The 25,238-nt window shown below is 39.0% G+C and overlaps 1 protein-coding gene across 1 annotated transcript in view; it reads right to left on the bottom strand.

Moving 5' to 3' along the window:
* TMEFF1 (transmembrane protein with EGF like and two follistatin like domains 1) overlaps nt 1–25,238 on the bottom strand; it is a 111,878-nt gene that overhangs the window by 38,420 nt on the left and 48,220 nt on the right. Inside the window, exons 2-3 of the mRNA XM_032119913.1 lie at nt 6,060–6,169; nt 1,874–2,003 (exon numbers count right to left, since the gene is read on the bottom strand). Of these exons, the coding sequence (XP_031975804.1) occupies nt 1,874–2,003; nt 6,060–6,169 (240 nt within the window). The remainder of the gene's footprint in view (nt 1–1,873; nt 2,004–6,059; nt 6,170–25,238) is intronic.

The following is a 25,238-nucleotide window of genomic DNA, read 5'->3' as shown; positions in this document are numbered from 1 at the left end:
CAATATTTTCACGCCACTTGAAGCACATCAGACACTCAGGGAGCAGCAGGTACTGTTCTAGTGGACCTCTGCTGAGGCACTTAAAGTTGCACCAGTGTAGGTGCAGTATGCAGCCTGAATCACAACCTCAGTTTCACAAATGTGTTTTCAGTACTTTCTGGAGCACTGTGTTTCAGCATGTTTCTTAATCTGCTACACTAAGTGCTAAAAATTATGCTGCATTTCCTGGGTTTTATGGAGGACTTTAAGAAAAGGAGAGGAAGGTTGAAAAAAAATTCCCATACTAGCTGAATAACGTAGTAATTAGCTGACAGCAAACTGAGGTTGAGAAGAATCGATTTTTCATTTTGAAATTTCTTTTTCTTGGTAGAGTAGAATGCACATAGAAACAAACACCTTTTGTTGTTCCGAAAACATTATCCTAGAATTTTGTTTGAGTGAGAGAAAGAAGCCTTCATGCTGTGTGTCCATTTAGTAAAATGATTAGGGCATGAAATTAAAAAATATTTATACTTTAACATTTACTTATACATCCTCAGTTCAAACCTTCATATTTATTGGTGTTGTTATAGTAATATGTGAGTCCTCCCAAACTGGATTTCATTTTTTTCCTCTTTCTGCTGAATCTGCACATAATTTACAGGTGGGAGATTGGGAAAGGCAGCAGATTCAGTCATCTGCCTGAGGGATGCTGGAATTATGCTTCTGAGCTGGGCACAAAACATGGGCTTCCTTCTGTATTAGGACCAACAACACAGATTGTTTTGGACCTCAGTAAACATGAGCAGACCTCAGTATAGGTGTGTGCTGCAGTCAAAGGCCTTAGAGCAGCTGGTGTGAAACATGCTGCATTTAAATGAGGTAACTGGGACTGGCAGCAGCAAGGGCTTGGACTAGGTATCCTGCACGTGCATTTACTCTAATTTCTAGATAAGATGCTGTAGCTACCAGTGAGCTCCAGGCCTGATAACTCTAAATTGTCACTGCAATTACCAACATAAAGTTAGCAAGGAGTGTGCATCTGACCCATGGTCACGCTTTTGGCTACCATATAGATGTAACTTTGTTTAGATTAATCTGAGTAGCTATTCTGTATCCAAAGATGAGGGATGTCCCACAACTTCATATTTTCTGTGTCTTATTTATGTACCAAAGATTGCAGTTGTTGGCACTACTGAGTTATTTATTCATTCAGAGAAAGCCAGCCATGCGTCTGGTCTCACCAGCTTTGAATCTACCCAGAGGTTCAGAACACCTCTGGTGGCTAAAGTTTCTGTGTCAAAGAGCACGTTGCAATATTCAAGACAGAGAAAACCTGCCCCATGTATTTGAAAGATGAGGAAAATCTATGCTTTAAGTATGTGGAAAGACAAAAAAGGCTAGTGCATTAGAAAGGTCAGGTAGAATGATTTTGTCAGTTTTGCATATCTTCAGTGTAATGACCTGAAAATGATGCCTTGGATACAGGTAGAGCAGCAGTCAGGATGATCAGTGTCACTTGCTGGATGTCACACTAATTCTTTATATCCAAAAAATAAAAGTCCTAAAGAAATGGAGTCTGCTCCAAATTTGTTGAAAGCCTTTTGATGAATATCAAGGCTCCTCTATAAACACCACAGAAGCATTCATAATCTATTTTCCCAGATAAAGTACTTCAACTTGTAATGTTTATTTATTAATCTGTTAGCATATCAGAAGATATAGCAGACTTCTTATCTAGCAAAAGGTTCTATTCCTAAAGAGGACTTGGGCTTTCCACATTATTTCATTCTATGAAAAGCACCAAAATTTTAATTGCTGGAATTAAGGGCAAAACTAAAGAGCTAACCATAAAACATCATTCATTAGTGACACATAATGATGTTTTACATACCAGAATAACAAGGTCCTCTTGATACCATTGTTATCTCTTTCTGGTGCTTGCAAGCAGCTCTCCTGAGGAAGCATTCATTTTGGTAAGTGTCTCCATTTGATCCACAAACTGGAATATAGTTTGTGTGACACTGGAAAAGAAATTATAAAATAACCCAGTCATACAGAAATCAAGTGATTAATCTCAACTGCATATTAATAACATGAATATAATAGCATAATAACATGAAGATAGTTGTGTTACCAACAGCAACTTATAACTCTTTTTGCTGAAGAAAGATTTGAAATATATTAGTTTTTCAGTATTACTATATGTATTCCTCTCGGATCACTGAAATAATAGTCTAACTCCACATGGACTGAACATAGGAATTCAGTAGGAAAGATTAAAAGCACAAAATAACTATGGTGGGACTTTTTACTGGCTAGAGGGAATATGCCAGGCATCCAGAAGTATTTGAAGGATGAACACTGAGGAAGGAGAAAACTTCTTCAAGATAATACAAGAAAGTATGACTAGGCCCAGGGGGATGAAACCAAGCAAAGGAGAATTTAAGGAGAACAGTGCTTAAAGGGAGATTTGTTGACCTTTTTGTTCAGAACATTCTTTCAAAGGAGGTGGAAAACAATCACCATTCTCATTAAATTCAAGAGCATCATGAGCCTTTTCTTGGTCAACAACTATAATAATGCTTTTTTATTACTACACTGAAAAATTTAAATCTTAAAGTTAGTAGAATTTGGTACAAACAAAAAGAAGGAAAGGTAGAAAGGAAAAATTATCATTCAGAATAGCTTTTGCAGAAGCTGCCTGTATTTTGCTGTTTTCTTAAATTCTAAGGGAGATGGATTATAAAAGTGCATAATGTGCATTGAAATCCTGGGACCACCAATCTGCCTAACATCTGAGAGTGCTGCACGACTTCCTGCTGAACTGGAGACCCAAACCCAGCTTCACAGCATGGAAAAGGAGATATTTCCCTGTTTGGGGGTGCAGCGGTAACTGTAATGTCAGACACCTTTTCCATCTTCAACACCCCAATGTAAAAAGAACCCAACCAAAAACAAAAACCAAGAAGCAATGATGAAATACAGTGGCCAAGAAATTTTTTAACCACATAAAGTTTATGATTAAACTGGTGTAGTTCAACCCATGAGACTGCAAGCAGAAACAATATTAGCTAAGCTAAAATGACTTAAAAGTACAAGAGTTTCTTATCCAAATTCCAAATGAGAGTCTCTCGCACAACAGTTTCTTTGTGCTTTGGCATACATAAAGGTCAAAATATTCAATTGTTAAAACATAATTTTTAAGGGTATTACCCTCCAATCCTTTGTCATCCTGCCATAGATGACCAACTGAGAATTAACTAAACAGGTACTGACAGAAATAAATCATGTTGACAGCTCTGAAAATTATTTCTAACAGTTTTGTAATACTTTCCCATAGTAAGTAGCTCTCAGACACTCAACCACAGCCATCAGTCCTATCACATGCCATACTGCACAGCCATTTCTAGAGAATAATTAGGCAACTCCTGAGCGGGACAATACTTTTCAATAGATAATTCTCTGTTCAATAGATAATGTTCCATTCTCCTTAAGTCTCTGTGTGATGTTTTAAATTTGCAGGTTTTCATCCGGAGGATTGAAAATGAAAAGTGAAGGGATTCCTTTTTTAGTTTGGTAAGCCTTTAGTGATTTGGTACAGTACAGCCAAAAGTTCTCCTGCGAGCGTCCTTTAGGAGTAAAGTTGTTTTCTTGTGAGGAAGTCCTCTAATATCTCAAATGACCAAAATGGAGAGCATCTCTTCATGGGCAAGATCTGTTCAGCACAGGGTGCTGTGGGAAAATCCTTCCGAGCTTCATCCAGTGCTGTGTGATTTCAGAGTTCCCAACATCTGAATGGGTTGTAAGATTTGCTCATTGTCACTTTGCTCCTTTTCCTATTCTGTCTTACTGAAGCTGTTATTTTATTAAACTGATTGTTGTCAAGCCTTTCTGACTGAGATTGAAAGAGAGCCCCATGATGTCTCTCTCTCTCCTCACCCCACCTCACCCCATCTTACCTCCCCCACTGGTTCCTAATGCATTCACTAGATGTTGATCAGATTTTCATTCAGGTTTTGTAAAACTTATTCAAAATACAGCAAAAGACCTTTCAGCCTGCAGAGCTCTTGCTGCCATGACACTATAGCTGTTTCAAACAAGTTGAAATTTGTCATCCATTTCCCTCAATCTGAAGGAAGTTTGTGCCAGTCTTGGCCTCAGTTCAGGGGTGGCTGTGAATAGTTGTGCCGCTCTGCTCCCCAAAACACCCCTCTGTCAGGCAGACCTCATTGCAGTTACAATTTCCTCGTGAAGGGGAGAGGAGGGGCAGGCACTGATCTCTTCTCTGTGGTGACCAGTGACAGGACCCACGGGAATGGCCTGAAGTTGTGTCAGGGGAGGTTTAGGTTGGATATCAGGAAAAGGTTCTTCACCCAGAGAGTGTTCAGGCAGGGAAGTGGTCACAGCACCAGCCTGACAGAGTTCAAGGAGCATTTGGACAATGCTCTCGGGTACATGGTGTGACTCTTGGGGATGGTGCTATGCAGGGTCAGGAATTGGATTAGATGATCATTGTGGGTCCCGTTCGACTCAGCATATTCTGGGATTCTGTGATTTCCCTCCAGCAGGAACATCTTATCTGACCACAACCTGGATCCCAGACCAATTTAATTTTGCAACTCTCTTGTTAGGGCACATTTTTCTAAAAATTGCAGTTTTAGCAACATACGAAATACCTTGCTGGATAGGACCAGAGGCACAGTTATCCAGCTCTGTTGTAGCTGTGATGAATAGGAAACACACTTCAGGAAGAACAGGCTGATATTCCCACATCTTCCTTTCAGTGCCACTTCAGCTGAACCACTGTACACAAATGTGTCTGTTTTCCTTTCAAAGCCTTGCAATGTCAGAAAAAAATTAGCTAGCTCTCAAATAGTCTTGCATGTGAAGGACCTAACAGTTTGGGCTGGGTGTTTGTTGCCTGGAATATTTTGGTGCTGCTAGTTGCAGCAAATTGAGTAAGCTCAATTAAGTTCAGGAGTAACAGGAAGAATTTAAAGTTTCTATGTCTGAAAAACACAATACCTTCTCCTCATCCTTAGACTTCTTTCCTAAGAGTATAGAGTAAATTTTTCAAGAAGTACAAGAAAACATGCAAGTAGCCTAAAAACTATACTTTTTTTTTTTAATCAGCTCTTCAAAACAAAGTAGCAATTTATCACACGGACTAGTTCTGTCTTTTTATGTCTCCACGCCCTGGATATTAGGAAGTCACAAAATTTACTACCCACAGACAATAAATGAAACCTTTGGCTATCCTAGGGTTGTATTTATTTTCCTTTTTTTATTTTTAATCATTACTGAGCTTTGATTTTACTATTTTTCATAAAGAAATATTACAGACAGACTGAAGACAGATGAAGAAACCTCTTCTCATAAGAATTTTTTCTGCCTTTAAAAGGCAGTTGGAGCAATGCCCCCAGCATAGGTAAACTGCACCCTATTGAAAGCCAGCTCTGAAACACTGGAATCCAAAACCAGTGTAAGATCATATACACACTGTTGCTATTTTGGTTCCCCTTGATTTATTATTTATTGGAAACAGAATACAAATTATTTTTAAAACACTGAAAGACAGCCCACTCCAGGTTTTGCTGATAACAGTGCCAGCTCTTCCAGTTTTACCATGAATCCTGTACATAATATTTGATACATTTGTTCTGCTATAAACTGTGGAAAGAAAGAACTGCTGTACTGCTTTTTCTCTAAAAAAATTGGTGGCAGGAGTGGGGGTGGGGAAGATTACCATGATAGTTATAAAGACTGTAAACTAAAGTCTCAAAAACTGACAATGCTAATTGAACTTGCTGTTTACTTCTTTTTAAAAGTTCAGAAGACATTTTTATCAATTTTTTTTTCCTGAGCAGGACTAATTCACTGTTTTAATTCATAACCTTTATGATCACTGGGGACCCTGCTATTATCTGATCCAATCAGTGCCATTGAAAAAGGAGCTTATGGTTAGACTCCATCAGCCTGCTGCTGAGTGGAATTTTTGAAGTGGTGACTCTACAAATACTTCAATACACCTGAAAGATTTGTCAGAAACAGCAAACAAAAAGGTGAGCAGCCCTTACCTGGAACTGACACGCACATTTCAAGCCATCGCCCTCTTCCTTGCACACTCCTCCATATTTACATGATGATTCATCACACACTCTTACATCTGATTCCCTTACATTTAACTCTGCAAAAAAAAAATAGAAAAAGAAGACAATAAAAAAATTTTAAGATGAGTCATTTTGAGGACTGCATTGTCCTTAAACCCTCTGAGCATCCCTGCTGCCTTTCTCCCATATAGAAATCAAAGGAAAAATGCCAGAGCTCTTCCCCAGGCTGCCCTGCATGGGCTCAGTCCTGCCCCTGGGCTCCTCTCCAGACGCAGGTCCTGCTCCCCAGAGGCAGCTTTGCCTGGTTGGCAGAGTGGTTATGGTTGAGTGCTGATTCACCAAATAAACAGATACAGAGAAAGGATGTGTTTATACTGCCCAAAGGCTCTCCCATGTTTCCCCTGATGGGGATGCCCCACTATAAAACCTTTCTCTTACAGAAGTTGTTTCTAGCAGGATTCAGGAGCTTAACATAGGTTATAGCCCATGTTTCTCACCTGCTACCTCTTTTTGCTTTACTCTTGACAAAGGTCCTGAGGAAGTAGAAAAGCTAAACCATCAGAATTTCTCTGCCTGGTTTTCCAGAGTCTGCCATGGCCACATTGTTATCCTTCAGACTAAAAATAAATCCAACTGTGTTTGAACTATTTTAATTTGCTTGCACTGTAGGAGCCAGAGTAATGAACCAGAGATCTGTGTCTTAGCTCCTGCATAAGAATATGGAGCACAAATGGCAGCTCCTGTCACTGTAAGCTTGCAGCACAGGCACAGCTGGCAAGAGGGAAACCAAGGGGCTTTACACACCAACTGCATAGGCACTAGCTCCAGCACAAAGGTCACCTAACTGGCTTCAAGCTCTTTCTGGACATCACAGTCCAAGGCTAGATTTAAAAGAGAATAAATACATTCTTTTGAAATAAGTATTTGACTTGAACTATATCTAGGAGAGAGAGCAAAAGAAAGCACAGGTGGGATAATGGATGTGGTCAGTGTCTGCCTAAATGTGACCTCATCAGGCTGTGTGAGAACAGTGCTGGTACCATCGATTCCAATGAAAAGGTGAAAATTACACCAAGGGCTCTGGAAAAATCCCCTGGCACTGTTAAATTTGCAATGAAATCAGAGGATATCATTCAAAGGTGTCTGTGCTATGGTTCAAGTCATAAGCCTTCAGGACTCTATAGCAAGCATGATCCACTAAAGATATTCACTGACAGCAGCGTGATTTAAAATAATGACTGTGACTTTTAATAAGCAAGCCCTATCCAGAAAACTGGCTTAAAGAAAGAACTGAACATCAGCCATTCAGAAATGAGGAAAGGTAGGTCAAAAGCAGAAGAAAATAATCGTTGCTGCCACTTAGAGTCTTAAATAGGCAATCAGCCTCCTCCTCACAGCAGCTGCAGCACTTTGGTATGACAGTGATAGACACCCTGGAAAACTGCTCCTATGCATTTATGTAACATTATACACCCACATATACGGTTTATATAAATAAATAAATAAACAAACAGTAATTACTGTAATAATTTTTACCATATGCCCCCTGCTTCTATATTTAACATAGCATAATTATGTACTTCTTCATGGCACTGAAGTTAGACGATTACAGCTCAATGGAAAGTCCAGTTATAATCCACATATTTTTTTTGTCAGCCATGAGAAAAAATTGAGAAACATATTGATTCTTTTCCTCCATAGGTCCATCACTCCCAAAGGCATAAATGAGGAGGGCAATGTATATAACAATGGTCAGATAGATATCCTGGTTGCCATCACAACCCCGTGCCTGTGTTCTCTAATGTTATTCTTAATGTCGCCGTTTATCAAGCATGACTGCTGCGTTGTAGGGACCAAGGTAACGTGACAGAACATCGCAGCTTTTCAATTTAATGTGTTCATAATTCGCTCCTGAAGGAAAAGTGCTTTCTTTGTCCTCATGAAGATCTGTTCCACAAAGATGAGCAAACTATCAAAATTAATTAAGGAGAAATGATTGTCATATCTGAAAGAAGGGTCCACCTTTAGGTGATATCACACTTGAGAATATGCAATTCTAAAAAGGAGTAACCATACAGTCAAATTAGAGCATGCACTGCTTTCAAAATCCTCTGTTCATCAGGTCAGATAAACAATGACATGTTGGTCCCCCCTTCACAATGCTCAGCTGAACACGCTGGACTCAGTGCTTTGCAACATCCTACCCTGTGCCCCCGACCAGCAGAAGAAACCCCTCAGGAGCTGCAACTCCTGCTTGAATTTCTGGGAGTCTACACAACATCCAACAGCTTAAGCAGAGTAGTGCAGAATTTTCCTCAACATTGGTGCTCCCCCCAGTGTGGAGAGGGCACATGAACACCCAGAAAGGAGCCTCTTCACCACAGTGGTGGGCAAGGTACCTCACTTTTTTTCAGAGAGGAAGGACGTGGTGGGGTCAGAAAGAGAGTCCAGATAGCAGTTCAGCATCAAGGCTGAACTCGAGATGTACTTGTTCCTAGCTTAGCTATTGCTCTGCCTGCAAAAGGCAGAGAGAAAGGGAAAGATTTCAGAACAAAACTATAAGAAAGGATATGAAGATGGCAGTGCAAAATCAGCCTTTGTGAACCTCCTTCACTTCAAGAAAAAGAGACTTTTGGGGGTTTTTTTAATTCCACAAGAGGAATTAAAAGGACAGAAAGCACACTGTGATTTTAATGGTTACGTCATTTTAGACATGGACTGTTTTTCTTTCCATATAAATGATAAACACTGATTATAAGCTTTACGGCATTAAATGAACAGGAAAGGTCATGCAGAGACCAGGAGACAACATGATTTCCCAAAGTTGTACAAAAGACAAGATACCCTGGTGACTGGCACTTGAACATGACAGATGAACTTTATTCTATGACAGGATGTCACTGAATCCCTTATTCCATTCAGTGGCAAATTCCAGCAGCAGCAGAATCAAGCCTCCAACATGTGCATGATTACATCTGATGGAATCACAAGTACCTAGAAGTGTGGTGGCTATAATTACTTCTGCACCCACAGCATTCAGTTCAAAAATGAATACATGTGGATGGAAGTTAATAGAGTGATATGAAGAGGAATTGTAGATGTCTTGCATGTTGGAAGTGTGCTCGCTTTTCAGTGAATTCCCCACAGACAGAGAATTAAAAAGGAGTTTCTGCAATTATTTCCAGAAGAACGGAATCATAACTGTGAGAACAGATCCATGAGAGGAGCAAGAACATGTAGCAAATGGTTTAGGGTAATTTCTTGCATGTTTCTTTTATGCTTACTGCAACTCATTTCCTTGACTTTCAGCAGGTATAAATAAGAGAAAGCCTCAGTGTGATTCATAACACACAGTAACAATGTGCTAGATAGTAATCCATCAATTCCCAACAGAAAACATAATTAGCGCAATTAAATCAGGCTTCCAAATTTATGATAAAATTAATCTCCAAAGACCTGAAATGAGGTATTAAAAATGATTTGCTAGTATCTGTTCTGCCAATACACTTCCTGGTTGTGTGAGGGCTGACTGGCACAGAGGAGCTTGCAAAGACCCACAGCAAGCTCTTCTGGGTTTGTCTTTTTTTCTCTGTTGAAAAGAATTCACTATGTGATAATTTGTTACATCACTAAAAATGAGGAAAGCCATCTCTATTTTGACTCCTTTCGGAGAATGTGAAGTTCAGCTAAATACAAGTAGTTGTGGATTGGCTTTTTGCCTGTGACCTCAAAATGCATTTCTCTGAGGCTCTTGTTATAAGGTAAATTGCATGTGTCAAAATGCTGAACCTGAAGATGAAATCATATTTGTAGCTTTAAGTACATCAAACAAGTTTTTTCCATCTGGATACCTCAAGAATAAAGTAAAATCTAAGATGGGCAAATCTGTTCACTTTGCTTTTTCAAAACTCATGTTTCTCCTGGGGTTGGCAATAGTACACAGTAATGATGAATGGATATAAGGGACCAAAAAATACCTTTCCCACGTGAAAATGAGTATGTGAATATTGCAGCTACACCTGAGAAAAAACCCTCTCTGCCTGCCTATTTGTCTGTTTTCTCTTTCTGTGGGTAAGATTCCAAGTAGTAGAGGTGCTGGGACCCCTTGTTGCTTTTTGCTCTTGACCTATGGGTTTGGTAAAAAAGGGGAAGCAACTTTCACCATTTGCATTAGAGGGAAAAGGCAAGGCTTTTATGTCCTCCAAATAATTTGTTCTTTGTGAAGCCAAGCTTTAAATTAGGATGCACGACCACTCGTGGAGGTCATATATAGACGCACACATACACACAGAGACCTGGGAGAATTCGTAAAAAGTCTGTATCTCTACAGCTTAATAGAACCCCCAAAGTTGTAAGAACAGCTGAATGGCGTCAACATTGGATTGGAAAAGGGCTCAGGAGAAATTATGTTGTGTAAGGATATGTTAGAGACCACAGAGTCTACTGGAGATAGTGACGTTATGACTGGATGAGCTCTCAGGACCACAAAACAGTCAAAGAAGGCAAAATCTGATTAACAGAAAACCTATAACCTGCTCAGTTTTGAGAGTCAATCTTATGACTCTAGACTGGCTTGGACAAGTCATTGGCCTTTTTTTTGGTTTTGCAGAATTATTTATAAATGAATGGAGAATTTAATGGGGGAAAAAAGAAACACCCAACAAAATCTTTCCCTTATAAGAGGAATTATAAAGCTGAGGTGCTCATATGACAAGTACAGTAATAACCTGAGTCTTAAATTGAACTCTTGAATAAAGCTTTACCTGCCAGTCACACCCTTTGCCACACAACAAAGATAATACACACAATGGGGACCTCTGCCCCCATGGTTCCCAAGGACAGCCTGCCCACTTCAACCAGGTGAGTTTGAGTGGCGCTGCAAAAAAGATCCTCCAGGGAAGTATTTCGGATGTCCCTGGAATACCTCTGCCCACCTCCTGCTGCCAGCTCAGAACAAAACTGCACAATTCTCCTGTAAATGCTATCAATCCCATGCAGACATACAAGCACCCCATCTGGCAGTGGCTTCAGCCACTTCTGATTTCATCACCTGCAGTGACTCTGACATTGGTTCAGACACTTAGCTCACATACACCTATCTATACATAAACATTTACATTTAGATGTCTTAATCTACAAGCTCAGTCCCATCCCACAGCTTTTCAAAGTACGTCCAGAAAGGCCATTCCTGCAGGAAGTCATGCAAATGCTTACAGAGCTGTTTCACCCAGGCTCTGGGTGAAAACAGAAAGCTTTCTGAACAGAAGGCATAATTTTGGGGACTTCCTAATATCTAGGAAAGATCTATCTATCTATCTATCTATCTATCTATATCTCTTTCCTAGATAAGAAGATATATATTAGGAAAAGATATATATATATCTATATATATATATAGATATATATATATATTAGGAAAAATACCTTAAAAATTCCTAAGCCTCCCCTGACACAGCTTCATGCCATTCCCTCAGGCCCTGTCACTGTTCACCAGAGAAAAGAGATCAGTGCCTGCCCCTCTGCCTCACCTTGTGAGGAAGCTGCAGACCACAAGGAGGTCTCCTCTCAGTCTTCTCTTCCCGAGGCTGAACAGACCAAGTGACCTCAGCCATTCCTTGTGTGGCTTCCCATCTAGACCCTTCACCATCCTTGTTGCCCTCCTTGGGGCATTGCTGGCTTTAGCACTGCAACCAAAGGAGCAAGTGGCTTTTCTTGCTTCATCAGCTAGAGAACAAAACATTACTAGAACATTGGAACCATGAACTTCCCAAGCAAGTATGTATTGTTGACAAAACCTGAGATCCCCATTTATTTGGTAACTAATGAATAATCTCTGCATTAGGTTTTCCAGAGCATTTTATTATCCTCATGTTTCAGCAGTTGTGGATTATGTAAATCACAATAATTTGCATTGTAGAGTTTATGTCTGCTGATTTTCTTCTCAGAAATTGTCATAGGTTGTGGGTGAAGAAAAAGAGAGCAGACAAGCCCCTCAGACAAAATTAGCAATTACTTGTCCAAATAAATAATACTCACTTGTGTCAGACAAGGCTAAGCAAGACAGAATGGGTCATACTCTCTGGTTCATATGAAAAATTATGTTTTTCAGAAAAGAAAACAGACAAAAAGACAAACTAGTGGGAAATAATTCAGGGGTACCCTTCAGACACTGCATATCCCCTTTGATGATGTCTGCTGCCACTGATTTGAGGGACAGTTTAGCAAAAAAAAATTTTAAGAAATTAAGAATGTGGAGAGTGGAAAGAGAAGAATAACAAAAAGAACTTTTAAAAACAGGCAATCAGAGAAGAAAAATAGGAAAATGAAATTGTATCAAAAGAAAATCTAAAACAAATGTAAGCTTTAAATAATTAAACCAGTTAAAAGTCATTTAAATGTCCATTCTGTGATAAGGTATAAATTTCTTTCACACTTGAATTGAAAGAAAACAATTCATTGGGACAGTCAAGAGGTTATATGAAAAAAAATTAAAAAAAGAAACAAAATCATTAAAATGAATTTACCCTAAAAAAAATATAGATGACTGTAATCTAACAGAATGCAGATACTCCCACATTTTTTTAAATTGGTCAGTTGACAGATGCCTTGTGTGGCTGATGGCAAATCTGATATTTTGAAAACAATCTTAGGCAGTATTAGAGGATAGCAAAACCTGTTTTGCTGTGTCTCAATGCAATATTTAATGCTCAATTGTGCAGAAAGAAAAAATAAAGCTGTGCTTTGGCTCTTGAAAATGCTATCTGAGTGAATAAGCCTTGAAATATTTCCCTAAAACTACTTTTACAAGACCGCATTAGCTTTTGATTGCTTAAGTGCTGTCCAATTTATCTAGGATGATTATACTTTTACATTTCAAATCACCACAGTCTCCTTTTCGAACAGAGGAAAACTGAAAGCATACATGCTGCTAAAGCAATTAGTATTCTTGTACACAATAGGAAACCACAGCAATTTTTAACAACTAGCACTCACACAGCAAGGTAACAAGACTGGCTTTGAACCTGAGAGTCTCCCACACTGCAATATTCACATTGCTAGTGTGCCTCAGACTAACTCTATTCAGTGTGAAAAAAGTAAGGAAAAGTGCCATAGTGACGAATGTTTGTATGACAGCTCCGTCAAAATATTGGGTGCAGCCGGTGGTACATTTCTTTTTCCATCAAGGAAAAAAAAAGTACTCGCAGAGAAAGCTAAGGCACTTTTTTCTTATATTGAAAGCTCTGACAGTATTTCAGAAATGCTGTATAATTCCTGTAGGTGAATAAGTAATCAAATGGCACAAATCGACAAGCCGTGCAGTTGGTTGGAGACAGGGAAAGATGTGGTGGGAACCTGGAATGATTTTCTCCCTCATAAACACTTTTGTGTCAAGGTCAGGCAGTATAACAATCTGACCTTCAGGAGCTGGGTCTGGTGTGCTTCTCTGTCAGCAGCTATGCAGGACACTGACTTCAAAACTTGCTTACAAAGCAGAATATGTCTTACTACAAAAAATTATTGACTATGATTATGCAAGGCCATTATAAAAAACTTAGCATGTCATTGCATATTTTTACATAAAATTAAAATAAAATATTAGACAAGGAACGTGCTCATACAGCATATTTACAGCAAGATCGATTACAACATATATTATCAATCCTTAGTCTCTAAGGAAACCAAGGCTGTGCAGAACTGCAACTTCCCAGACAGGTTGGTTTGTTCCTTTAACTTTTGCACTCACTGGGCAATTCCAGCCAAATCTGACAGCAGGAGAGGCCTGGGACTTCCTACAACCTAATGGAAAATCAATGGATGCTTGGAGAAAGGGGGTCTAACATCTAATGTCTCCATTGCCAGTTGGAGGAATTGAGAGCATGTTGTCCTGGTTTCAGCTAGGGTAGAGTAAATTTCTTCACAGTAGCTGTTGGAGTGCTATGTTTTGGATTCAGAATGAGAATGGTGTTAATAATACACTGATGTTTTGGATTTTTGTCGTGTTTATTCCAAGTGAAGGACTTTTTTTCCCCTTGTCTCATGCTCTGCCAGTGAGGAGGTGCACAAAAGAAACTGTGAGGGAGCACAGCTGGGATGGGTGACCTGAACTGCCCAAAGGGATATTCCACACCATAGAATATCATGCCCAGTATATAAACTAGGGGGAGTTACCAGGAAGGGTGGCTAATCTAGGTTCAAGAAGGGGAGTCTGGCATCAGTGAGTGGGTGGTGAGCAACTGCATTGTGCATCACTTTTTTCCTTTTTATTATCATTATTATTTACCATTATTACTGCATTTTACTTTATTTTCAATTATTAAACTGTTCTTATTTCAACATAAAAGTTTTACTTTAATTCTCCTCCCCGTTCCACCAGGGCTGGGGAGGAAGAGAAGGGCTGCATGGTGCTTAGTGTCCAGCTGGGATTAAAACCACGAGATTGGGTCATGTGACAAGAACACAAACACATGTGATATTTTTCTTTTCACAAACACATGCAAATAAGTGGAATGAACTCTTTTCCATTCATGACACTGTCAAGGTCCTTGCCATATTGAGACTCAGAAACTTAGACTCAGATCTGGCAAACACATAGACTTTTAGGATACTGGATAACTTGTGCTGATGAATGCTAATGCCTATACAAATGGATGTATTCTGGTAGGTTAACTTTAAAAATAGTGCTCTTACACTTCACCAGCCTTTGACAACTAATGGGACTCCTAGGAAATTTTTCATTTGGGTAAATTATACTGTTAAGACTTGACAGTTGTGCAGCATGTGCAATTACAGTCAGTGAGAAAATGTTATTTGTCCTTGTTCCCTTAATGTTCCCTTGCTCTCTTGCTCTGTCTCTCAGTTTGCAGAGTAGATGGTCAAATAACCAAAACATTTGCAAGCAATTTGTTAAGGGTCTTCTGTCTCTCCTCTCCCCTGCCCCCCAAGCTGGGGAGCTTCACTTGCTTTCTAGCATCATTGCCCATATAAGAATACATCAAGCAAGCACAGTGCTCCCATGGAAGCTATAGCTTTAGCTAATGAATCCTTGTACTGGAGAAATCTTTCTATGCCAGTTACAAACCAAGGTGAACTCTTGTTCACTGTCATGAACAGTCTTGTTCATGAAGTAAATCTGACTGTGACTTCCCTAAGTCTGTAGAGGAGTGGCAAGCTGTTCAGACACTGAAACAACAGAGGCCTCATTTATACTCCTGAAGAACCTGAAGCCAAGTAAAATGGTTGTAAAAATGAACACTAAAGCAACTAATTATCTTCCATAAACATTTCAGGGAATTTCTTCTTTGATCTGCAGGTGACATATGTAAGTCAAGTCAACTTCAAAACTGGAAAATAATATTTGTCAAATTCTGATTCCATTCCTTCCACAAAACTCGAAGTCATGTAGTCCAGGAACCAGCTTGCCAGCTTAAGAGTTGGAATAGAGGTATCGGGTTCTATTGGGTCTCCAGAATTACAATATTTGCACACAGGTGGGGGATGGATGGCTGATGGATCTACCTCGCCCTGGTGCTAAAACCCGAGCTCCTTCTGTTTTCTGCTCCTCACTTGCATTTCTTCTACAGCAGAAGAGAAACAAGCCCTGGTGTGAGCAGCACTATGGTGCCAAGAAGATGTAGCCTTTCTATAACTATGTCAATCATCTCCCCTCTCTGATTGCTGCCTACAGAGCTCTGGGCAGCAGTCAGAGAAAGGAGCCTTCGTCTCTGTGAGCAATGGTAAGGGAAACGTTTAAAGTGCCTGATCATGAGAGTTTTTGTCACTGTTGAAACAAGGGCTGAAGTCAGCAGAAATCTGATCAAAGCAGAAGTATGTCCATTTGCCATGAAGCCCATATATGTTTTTCGTTCTCGAGGTCATGTTTGACTATAGTGCTCCTCAAGTCCTAGCATGAAGAGAGAACTGAGCTCTACATGTAGGTTGAGAATGTTCTCTAAGGAAAGTCTAATGGAAGTTGCTTGGCTCCTTGTTGTTTGTTTTACTTCATTTTAAAGACATTTGGGGAGAAAGCCAACTACTCATTAACCTCACCACTTTCTCTTTTCCTTATTCTTCTTGTGGTTTCAGTGTCAGAGAGAGGTTTAAAGAGCAGCTGAGTCTTGGTCCATGAAAGCTCCACAGAAACTGTGTTCACAGCTGTGGAACAGCCTCCCAGGTCGTCAACTAATACATGTTGGGATGAGTTGACCTTCTGGGAGCCATTTTATGGTGACTTATTTCAAAAACGAAGATAAATTCAAAAATGGGTTTTTTTTAAATAAAATATCTCCCAAGTATAATGGAAAGCACTCAGAGGGAACTGCTAGGTTTTCATGGATAAACCAACACAGCACTGACATAGATTATACTGCACAACTCAGGTTATTACACATGCTCAGCATATTACACACATTATAAATGATTGACAGAAATTGTATGTTTCTTGGGGAAAAAAAAAGGGAAATATTTTAAAAATGAGAAATAAATATATATACATACATTCAAACCCCATATTTTCAGTAAAAAATATTTTCAGTGTTCACTGTTGGCTCCTATGCTACTACTCCTTCCCTTCTACTTTTCCAGTTATCACAACATTTTTCCTTTAGAGTTAAAAAGACAGAAGAACAAAACTCTCTGGAATGGAAATTCCTTGCATTTCTCGGCTACAAACCCAAGAAAAACAGGTGGCCTTTGGTAAATTTTCTAGAAAAATACTATTTCCTACAAAATGGTGTTCAGTGAGGAACAAGTCTATTTGAAAAGGTGTTTTGCCATTTGGCATACATAATTTGAGGCTCCAACACTATAAATGCCTGCTCAGCGACTTAACCTTGAGCATTTGTGATATCTAAATAAGCTAAATGGAACTGATCATGTGTTGGACAAAAAATGTCTTTAAGTGCTTGTAGGATCAAGGACACAAACAATTCCGAGGACCTGATTTTTATGCAAATAACAATTATGTTACTAGAGTTTCTGTCTATTGGTTACAAATGTGTAGAATTACACAGTGGAGACACATTTTAAAGCAGTGTTTATTTCCCAGATTGGAAACTTTCCCTTAAAAGCAGCAGAAAATCTCTGACAAAACGTTGTCAGGTAGTGTATTAATCTTAATTATTCACTCTCTACAGGGAAAATGCTGCTGTCTACAAAACCATTCGATAGCAGAAATCTAAAAGGTGACTTCAAATAGCTCACATTTTAGATATTACTCATTGCTCCCAGTTACTATCATTAGCAGCCATGTGAAATACCTAGAGTCTGCAGTGAAGATCAGATCCCCCTTCTGAAAGACATGGGTGAGAACCAGTCCACTACTTACAGCATAAGCACAGAAGTCATACAAATTGTGATAAAAATTAGATAATAGAGTTTCCTTTTCCGTGGATGTGAATGAGGAATAAAAGGATATATAGAGAATGATTTATCCAAGGCAACAACACACAGCCAAGGCAGGTTGCCACAACAGAGCTTGTCCCTGTCCAATTGCTTTGCTACAAGGTTATCTCTTCTCACTCTCATCACCTTCCCTTTAATAGAAATATTTTCAATACCACAGCTAGGAAATCATTGTGATCACCAAAAATGGAGCAGACACAATAAGATTAAGGCAGTACAGGTTGATTAATTTAAAAAGTGAGAGAAAAAGATGAATACTAACTCGCTAAGGCTACTAATGCTAACTAAAGTGTTATGTTGATGTATTAATGCAGCTTGCAGGAGTCATTTGCTGTATTCAAATAGCTGATAATCACTGCTCAGAATTCAAACTGTGCAGCTGTGATAGAGCCTAACGCAGACAGTGCCATGCAAACCCAGAAACGTGTCTCATAGCCCCACTAGGAAAAACTCTTGTTTGTTCAGGAACACAACACTCTAGGGGGTTGGCTCTTGTGCAGCAACACATGATAAAATGGAGGAGCTTGAACAAAGTTTTGGTATGGGGATGTGCTTTGCCCTAGGGAGGGTGGGACAGGGGGGGTAAAGAAGAGGGTAAGTTTGGCTTGAATCAAATACAGATACTATTTTTCAGAAAAGACACTGTCTTTGCAAGGGTCAGAAAAAGAACCTAGGCTCACAGCCTAGGCTCACAGCTCCAACCTCTGTGGTCTCCTCTGACAGAGCAGGTGGTGTCCCTGTGCACTCAGGACCAGTTTTCTACTGGAGGCACCTCATCTCACACCCTCTCTCTTTCCAGTCAACTGAGATTTTCAGAGCTGATCCATTCCTCGGATAAACTGTAAGAGAAACCACTCCTACAAGGCTCAACTGGGAGAGTTGCTGTTGCTGTAGTAGGCTGACTAAAGAGGGGGAGAAACCTGCTGTATCTAGAATATCCAACAGACATTTTCCAAAAATGTCAGCACATCACCTGTCATCAGAAGATGATGGGGGCAACAAAGGTTTTGGACTTCTAGCAAGATCTGAAAACTGTAAACCTGTCATAAATCTTATTTCTAGGTTTGCGAAAGTGGAAGAGCGAAATTTATACCCAAATTTCTGAAGACAAAAGTAAATTTCATGTCTGCATAACCTCCACACTAGAGAGATTACAGATCAAACTTGACAGGTTGTGGTCACAGGATAGGCAGGTCATTCCAGAACAAAATTTCAAATCTAATTCAAGTTATTATTATTATTTTCTATCTGGAGAGTCTGCCTTGCCTTGCCAGGGAAAATCAGTTAAGCATTTCCCATGTCACAAGTACCTGTTCAGTGCTACTCATGTTCTGGCAGCTCTGCAGGGGTGGGCCTCCATCTTCAGCTGAATAACTAAGGGGATAGATGGGTGGAACCCTTGATGGGGGAGTCAGCGTTACCACTGCCCATATGCATCAGCATTTTCAAAGTTAATAAAGACTGACAGAGCTGAGGCAAAAGAAAAACTTTTAGGGAACAGTCTTCTTGCAATGATAATGATTATGGATGTCTTCCATAACGTCAATCAAGCTCTTTGGGCAAGATTTCCACTGATACTGCTGATTGATTCGTACACAGGATTACTGAAAGGCCCGTGGAAACAAATAACTGGAAACATCTTCCCTCTAATTCCCTAATGCTGTTGTTCACAACAGTTTCGTATAAACACAACCTCGCTTGAAACCAGGTGAGGGAAATCAGCGGGGCCTCATGGCCATCTCTTACATATTATATTCTGCTCCCAGCAGCTGTAACTTCAACACTTCACTAGGTATTAAATTTACTCTCAAGAAATATTTTCTAAGAGAGGTGACAGAGTTATTGCACTGTTGCAGCTGTGGAGTCAGATGGCAGTATGCCAGAACTCCAACAAAATTTTAAATTAGAAATCTGACCATCTGCTATAGGTGGGAAAAAGAGGCTTTTATGTCCAGGCTCCTCCCTTAGTTTTGTAATTTCCCAGGTACTGAAATGCATAGTCTGGTGTGCAACAGATGCCATATGCTTTCCAACGATTTCTTATTTGCAGCTGATAAGCGCTGGAATGTCTTAAATATTGAAGAGAATCAGGAATTACTTCATAAATGGCATTATGTTCTGCTATTACTCAGCCTGTGACAAAGCAGGGTAGCACTTTCCAAAAACTTCCAGTTACTTTGGGATACTCCCAATAATAAAATCTGCTGAGATTTACTTACTTGCTACTTGAAACAGGATCAACAAGGAGAACACAATGTTTTTTACCTGCATCCTAACTAGCTCTTCAATCAATAGTTATAGCTGCCGTATCCTTAAATATTATGGTAAACTGTTTAACAGCTTCTTTGGAATGTATGAAAAAAATGGGAGTGTCTTCAGATAGGAAACCATACTTTTGGTGTCTGAACTTCACATAAAAATGTTATGAAATTCTAAATAAATACAGAACTGGAAACATTTTATTAATGCTTACATGAACATTGACTGTACTGCTTTTATATGATTCTAAATCACAGTCTAAAAGAATGGTAGAAAAGTATAAAAATGAACCTGAAGTATCACGTTGTACGTTCATAGATGGGGAAAACACACAATGGTTGGATCTGAGATGCGCATGGCAGGTCCTGACACTAAAATGTGCATGTCAGTAGCTCATTTAATCAATAGTGAAGATGAACACTAAAAGAAGAGCTCTGTTTAAGTATACATTCTAATACTGAATTTTAATTGTATATTTCATTATAATCCCCCATGCATTATTCAAATGATCACTCCTGTTCCTATTTTTGCTATAAGAAGTGGTGAGAAGAACAAAGCCACTGAATTATATCGAGATCCATGTATTGACTCAATTGCTACTTCAAAGATCAGTTACACTTATCAATATTAAACTTAAAAAAACCCTAAAATTCACTGTTTCTCATGACAGAGGAAAGACTCAGACTTTCTAGAGGATATTTGCACAGCCCATGGGCCACCTCTTTCTTTCCTCTTCTTCATTCTGCACAATGCTCTATGAAATATGTTTGGGGCCTCTGGGTCCATTAAATGCACATCTTTAAAGCAGTCTGGCTCAAAGGGCCCCATGAACAGGCTGAAAGAGCTCCCTTCTCCAATCTGAAATGGCACCAGAGACACTCTGAACGTGTTTAAATCCCAAACACCATGTCTGCACCCTGTCTTGGCCCTTGTGCACAGAACACAGACATTTGTAGTATTCACTGTGCAGAATAGTGTTTTTTCCAGAATGCTCTTTGAAATCTGAAGATGTAGCTGACCTACCTGTAGAGTACTAAAAAAATCACAAAAATTATTATAAACAGGACAGATTGTTTAGGGACAGAGAAGTCACATTTCCATACTCTTTCAGGATTACTACAGAGAAACGCCAAGGAAATTATCCAAGTCTAGATTTAGTGGCTTTTATGAAGACATCATACTTGATACTGATGGGCAATTATGCAGTCCCTTAATCAACTTTCTATTCCTGTTATATTTTTGTCCCACAAAAATTGGTTTGGGGCTAATCTCTTGATGATTTGGTGGCTGTGGAAAAATATTCTGTCTACATGAGGCTGTCTGAAACATTAAGACATCAAACACATAAATCTGCTATTGTGGCACTGCAGGACTTCAAAAATATTATTATTATGTATTCTGTAATACCTAAGATGTCCAAATTTCAAATGAACAAATGAACAAATTTCAAAGGTAAGGTAAATATTAATTCACATAGATCAAAATACAAAAAGAATAGATAATGAAGATCAGTGCCAAGAGTCATATAAAGGATGCCAGGCATTAATAGTAAACAAAAAGAAAAACCCTTAGGAGGGGTTCAGTAGGTCCTCTTAGCTGCCCCTCACGATAAGAGTTTTCATCATTGTTTACAGGCCATGTTATCTTTTTAAAACTGATATCAAATCATAAATTTAATATCTTTATTTTAAATTTAGGCTTTAGGCTCTCATTAAAAGCGCTCACAGCTGGGTACTTTTAGAAGCTTTGGGGGGAAAGAGTGAGCTGTTTAGAACAGCAGTCGCTGTTTCGAACAGCATGAGTCTTTTATGAGTTTTTTTGCTGGTGCCATGCAGTTTTACACTTTTTCATCCATTTAGAACTTCGTGCCTTCCCTCACAGCTCATGCAGCTTTTGGAAACAGCCATTACCCAACAAGAAAACCAAATGCTTTGTGTCGAATACCGTCATGTGACACTTATTGATACACTTACACAAACCCTGCTGCTGGCTTCCAAGGCTGTTGCACTGTAGATGCCTGAGCCACGGTTTTGTAGGGAGAACAATAAGCGGCTCCTGTGCTGAGCACATGAACCAAAGCTGCCCTGGGATCACTCCTTCAGCATGCAGGGGAGAGGGAACATGGGACTGAACTCTACCACTTCTAACTAGCTCAGGAACCGTGAAACTCCAGAAGGATCCAAAGAAATGTGCTTTCTCTCCTTATCCTATTAATTTCTTCTTCTCCTATTAACCTCAGTCATCTTGCACTGCTCAGCTGGACAGCATCCTTCAGCAAATGGAAAGGACCTTTAAAATTAGGCAAGACTTAGTGATCAGCTTCTGAGTTCACTCATCCTCTCTCTGCTTCCAACCCTGTTGTAAGGCTCTGTGCATCTTTGCTATTTTTGGACACAGAGAAATAAACCACCTTTGACAAAGTCCCATTTTCATTGATAACCATAAACTGGCATAATTAAGATGACTGAAAGGATCCATAATTCAATGCTAGTATTAAAATACAAGGTATAAACAAAATGGGCTGAAAAGTTCGTCTTTGAGAAGCATCGTGTAGAACCCATCAGCCATTTAAAACCTGCTGTGGTGGGTAGGGAAATTTTATTCTATTTTATCTGTGAATTATCCCAACTTCATTCTTTCTTTGTCCCACTTTTATCTTTCTTTTCTTAGATTTGTCACCTCATCCTAATTTTTGTAGTAACTTAGGATCGTCTTCCATCTTGAAACTTGGGTTGGAACACATTGGCAGCTGATACTTGGGAGAAGAAACTGGACTGGGGTAGGTACTGCAAGAAGCAATTTAGAATGTGTAAAAAGTAATTATAAAAATTTTAAAGAAAATAAATAAGAAAAAGTATAAAAATGGATTATAGGTGGTTTCAGGCTATACTTACAGTAACTACCTTACAGTTTTAACCCAACTAGGGGACCAATTCTCACTATAAAAAAATGTAGACAATAAAGACAGTAGCAAACCTGAAGAAAGAAAGCATTTATATGAAAATGCAATTATGCAACAAGCGTCTACTTCATATACCCTTGAACTTATAGGCAATGATGGGTCAGTAGATCTGTCTTTGGAAGCACTGACTGCAAATAAACTGTATTTTCTACATGCATGGATAAAAGTTATGCTTGTATTGTGTGTGTTATAGAGCTGAAACAACTTTTCTTGCCCAAGTTGAGCACAAATTACTTTATCTGAGTAGCAAGTCAGTGACATTCTCTGAATCTGTCTCTTAAGCCCTTTTTCTAACCTATTATATATGGTTCAAACAATTCTTTAGATAGGTTATTAAAAATAAATGTAACATTTCCCTTCCTCTTCCCAGTATCTTCATTTGAGATCTAACTCTTTAATGGTGTCTGAAAGCAAAGAACTGTACAGTATATTACAAACTACAGATACAAAAATACTGCTGCACTCAACATGGGAGAATTTTTTCTCTTTCAGAGTACCTGAATGTTGTACTTCTTGCAGCCTTTCCTCACCACTATGGCATTAGTGTCTGACATTTTAAATATCTCTTAAAGAATCTTAAAGATCTTGGGCCCTAGCTTTTTTAAATGGCATTTGAAGAGGATTCTTTGAATGATGCTCACTCAGTACTACAACTTGTTAATTGTATTATCTATATTTTGACTACTTTATGAATATATTGTTAGCATTTTTTTGCAATAGCTTTCTACTACATATTTTCTCTGATAAAAATGAAACTCTGCATTTTTTTAATGTGAGTAGGATTTACACTTAATATAAACTCTCTCAGCTTCTGCATCTGAGCAGTTGAGACATGCCTTAAACATGTCTCAGCTGTTTAAGAAGGAAATGTGAGCACAGGGCACAAGAGAATCTCTCAGCACTCTCTAACCAGCCCCCCAGTATAGATAACCAGAGGTTCAGAGCTGCAGCAGCTGTCATGAGTGCTTCTGCCCTCTCATCTGAGGGAAAATTCGGATGATTTAACCCTCCAAAAATTCCCAGGGAATTCTACAAGTCATGGAAAGAGAAAATGGAAATGAATAATGGTTTTATACCTGGTTGCTATAGTCCAGATTATTTTAGATTCAAAATCCTTTGGGCAAGGATCCCTCCTGTAGGTTCCAAATGACTGAGAACAGAGAAGACTATGATGGAAGCAAAGGGGAAATCACAAACTATAGCATTAAGATTTTTTTAGTCATTATTTAATACATAGGACCACAGTCAGTCATGTGGAATGCACTGTCCACAAATACAATGGCAGATAGTCCATGACCAAAGAGCAAGAAAGAGCCTTAAGAAAAGACAAAAATGCCACAAAAAACTAAACAGCTTCTTTGCCCGAGTGTTTACTGTGAATACTGGGGAGAGGTTCCTTCCTTACACACAAAAGCTTGGCACCAGATGACTAGTAAAACTTCCAGTTTCCCAATTTGTGTAGGGTTCCTGTAGTGTGCTTCCAGGCAAATTAGCAGAAAAGCAGTCAGAAGAACAAAAGTATAGCAGAAAAAAATCACAAAACAAATATGGAAGAGCCAGCATGACTTTGCAAAAAGGATCTGTCCCAGAGAAAACTGCTGGACTCCTCTGAAAGAGTAAAGGAGCAGGTGGACAAGGGAGATCCCCAAATGCCTAAATGTGTACTTGATAAAAGTCTTCATCAAAAACTTCAAATAAGCTAATGCACCAAAGTGCTGTTCCCATGATGAAAGGGTTGGCTCACCCCCCAAAAACATTAGGCCACGGACAGTTACTTTCAGATCAGCAGGATGTACCCAGTGGAGTTCAAGAGAGGTCTGTGTTCAGTCTTGTTCTTCTCTCTGTTCCTGAAAGATTGGAAAGGGTATGAAGAGTAAGGTGAGAAGACTTTCTGATTGAGTCAGGGTGCTAAAACAGATGGCTAATGGAAAAGTTGAAGAAACCTTACAAGACTGAATGACTGGGTTATAAAATGCCTGATGTAATTCAATGCAGATAAATGTAAAAGAAACCATATGGAGGAAAATCCAACTTTCTAAACACATACATGTTAGTGATACATCTTGAGACTATTATTACCATTTAAGAACAAAATGCTGATGTTATAACAGACAATTTTACAAAAATGTCAAGTCTGTACTTAATAGTGGTAAAAATCCCTAAACTGAATGTTATGAATTATTAGGAAGAGAACAAAGCATAAACCAGAGTACACTATTATGCCGCCATATAATCTAGAGTGCCTTTTTAATAATGTTTGCTGTCTGGTCCATTATTGTAAAAAGGACACAGCAGAATGGAAAAAAAGGAAGATGAAAAACATCAAACCTAGCTCTTCTGTAGCAAAACTATAATCCAAACACAGTTGTTTTCCTTTTCAAAGATAATCCTAAAATATGTACCAAAACTCAGGATGTTTTTCTGTAGCTGCTGTACAATGAGACTTCTGATGTTTACAGCTGTAAAGCAATTAGAAACATTTGGCTGAAAATAACCATGTAGATAATAACATTATTATCCAGTAT

This window comes from Corvus moneduloides, chromosome 1 (genome assembly GCF_009650955.1).
Source record: "Corvus moneduloides isolate bCorMon1 chromosome 1, bCorMon1.pri, whole genome shotgun sequence".
Classification (NCBI taxonomy): domain Eukaryota; kingdom Metazoa; phylum Chordata; class Aves; order Passeriformes; family Corvidae; genus Corvus; species Corvus moneduloides.
This window is presented reverse-complemented; position numbering and strand designations above follow the sequence as displayed.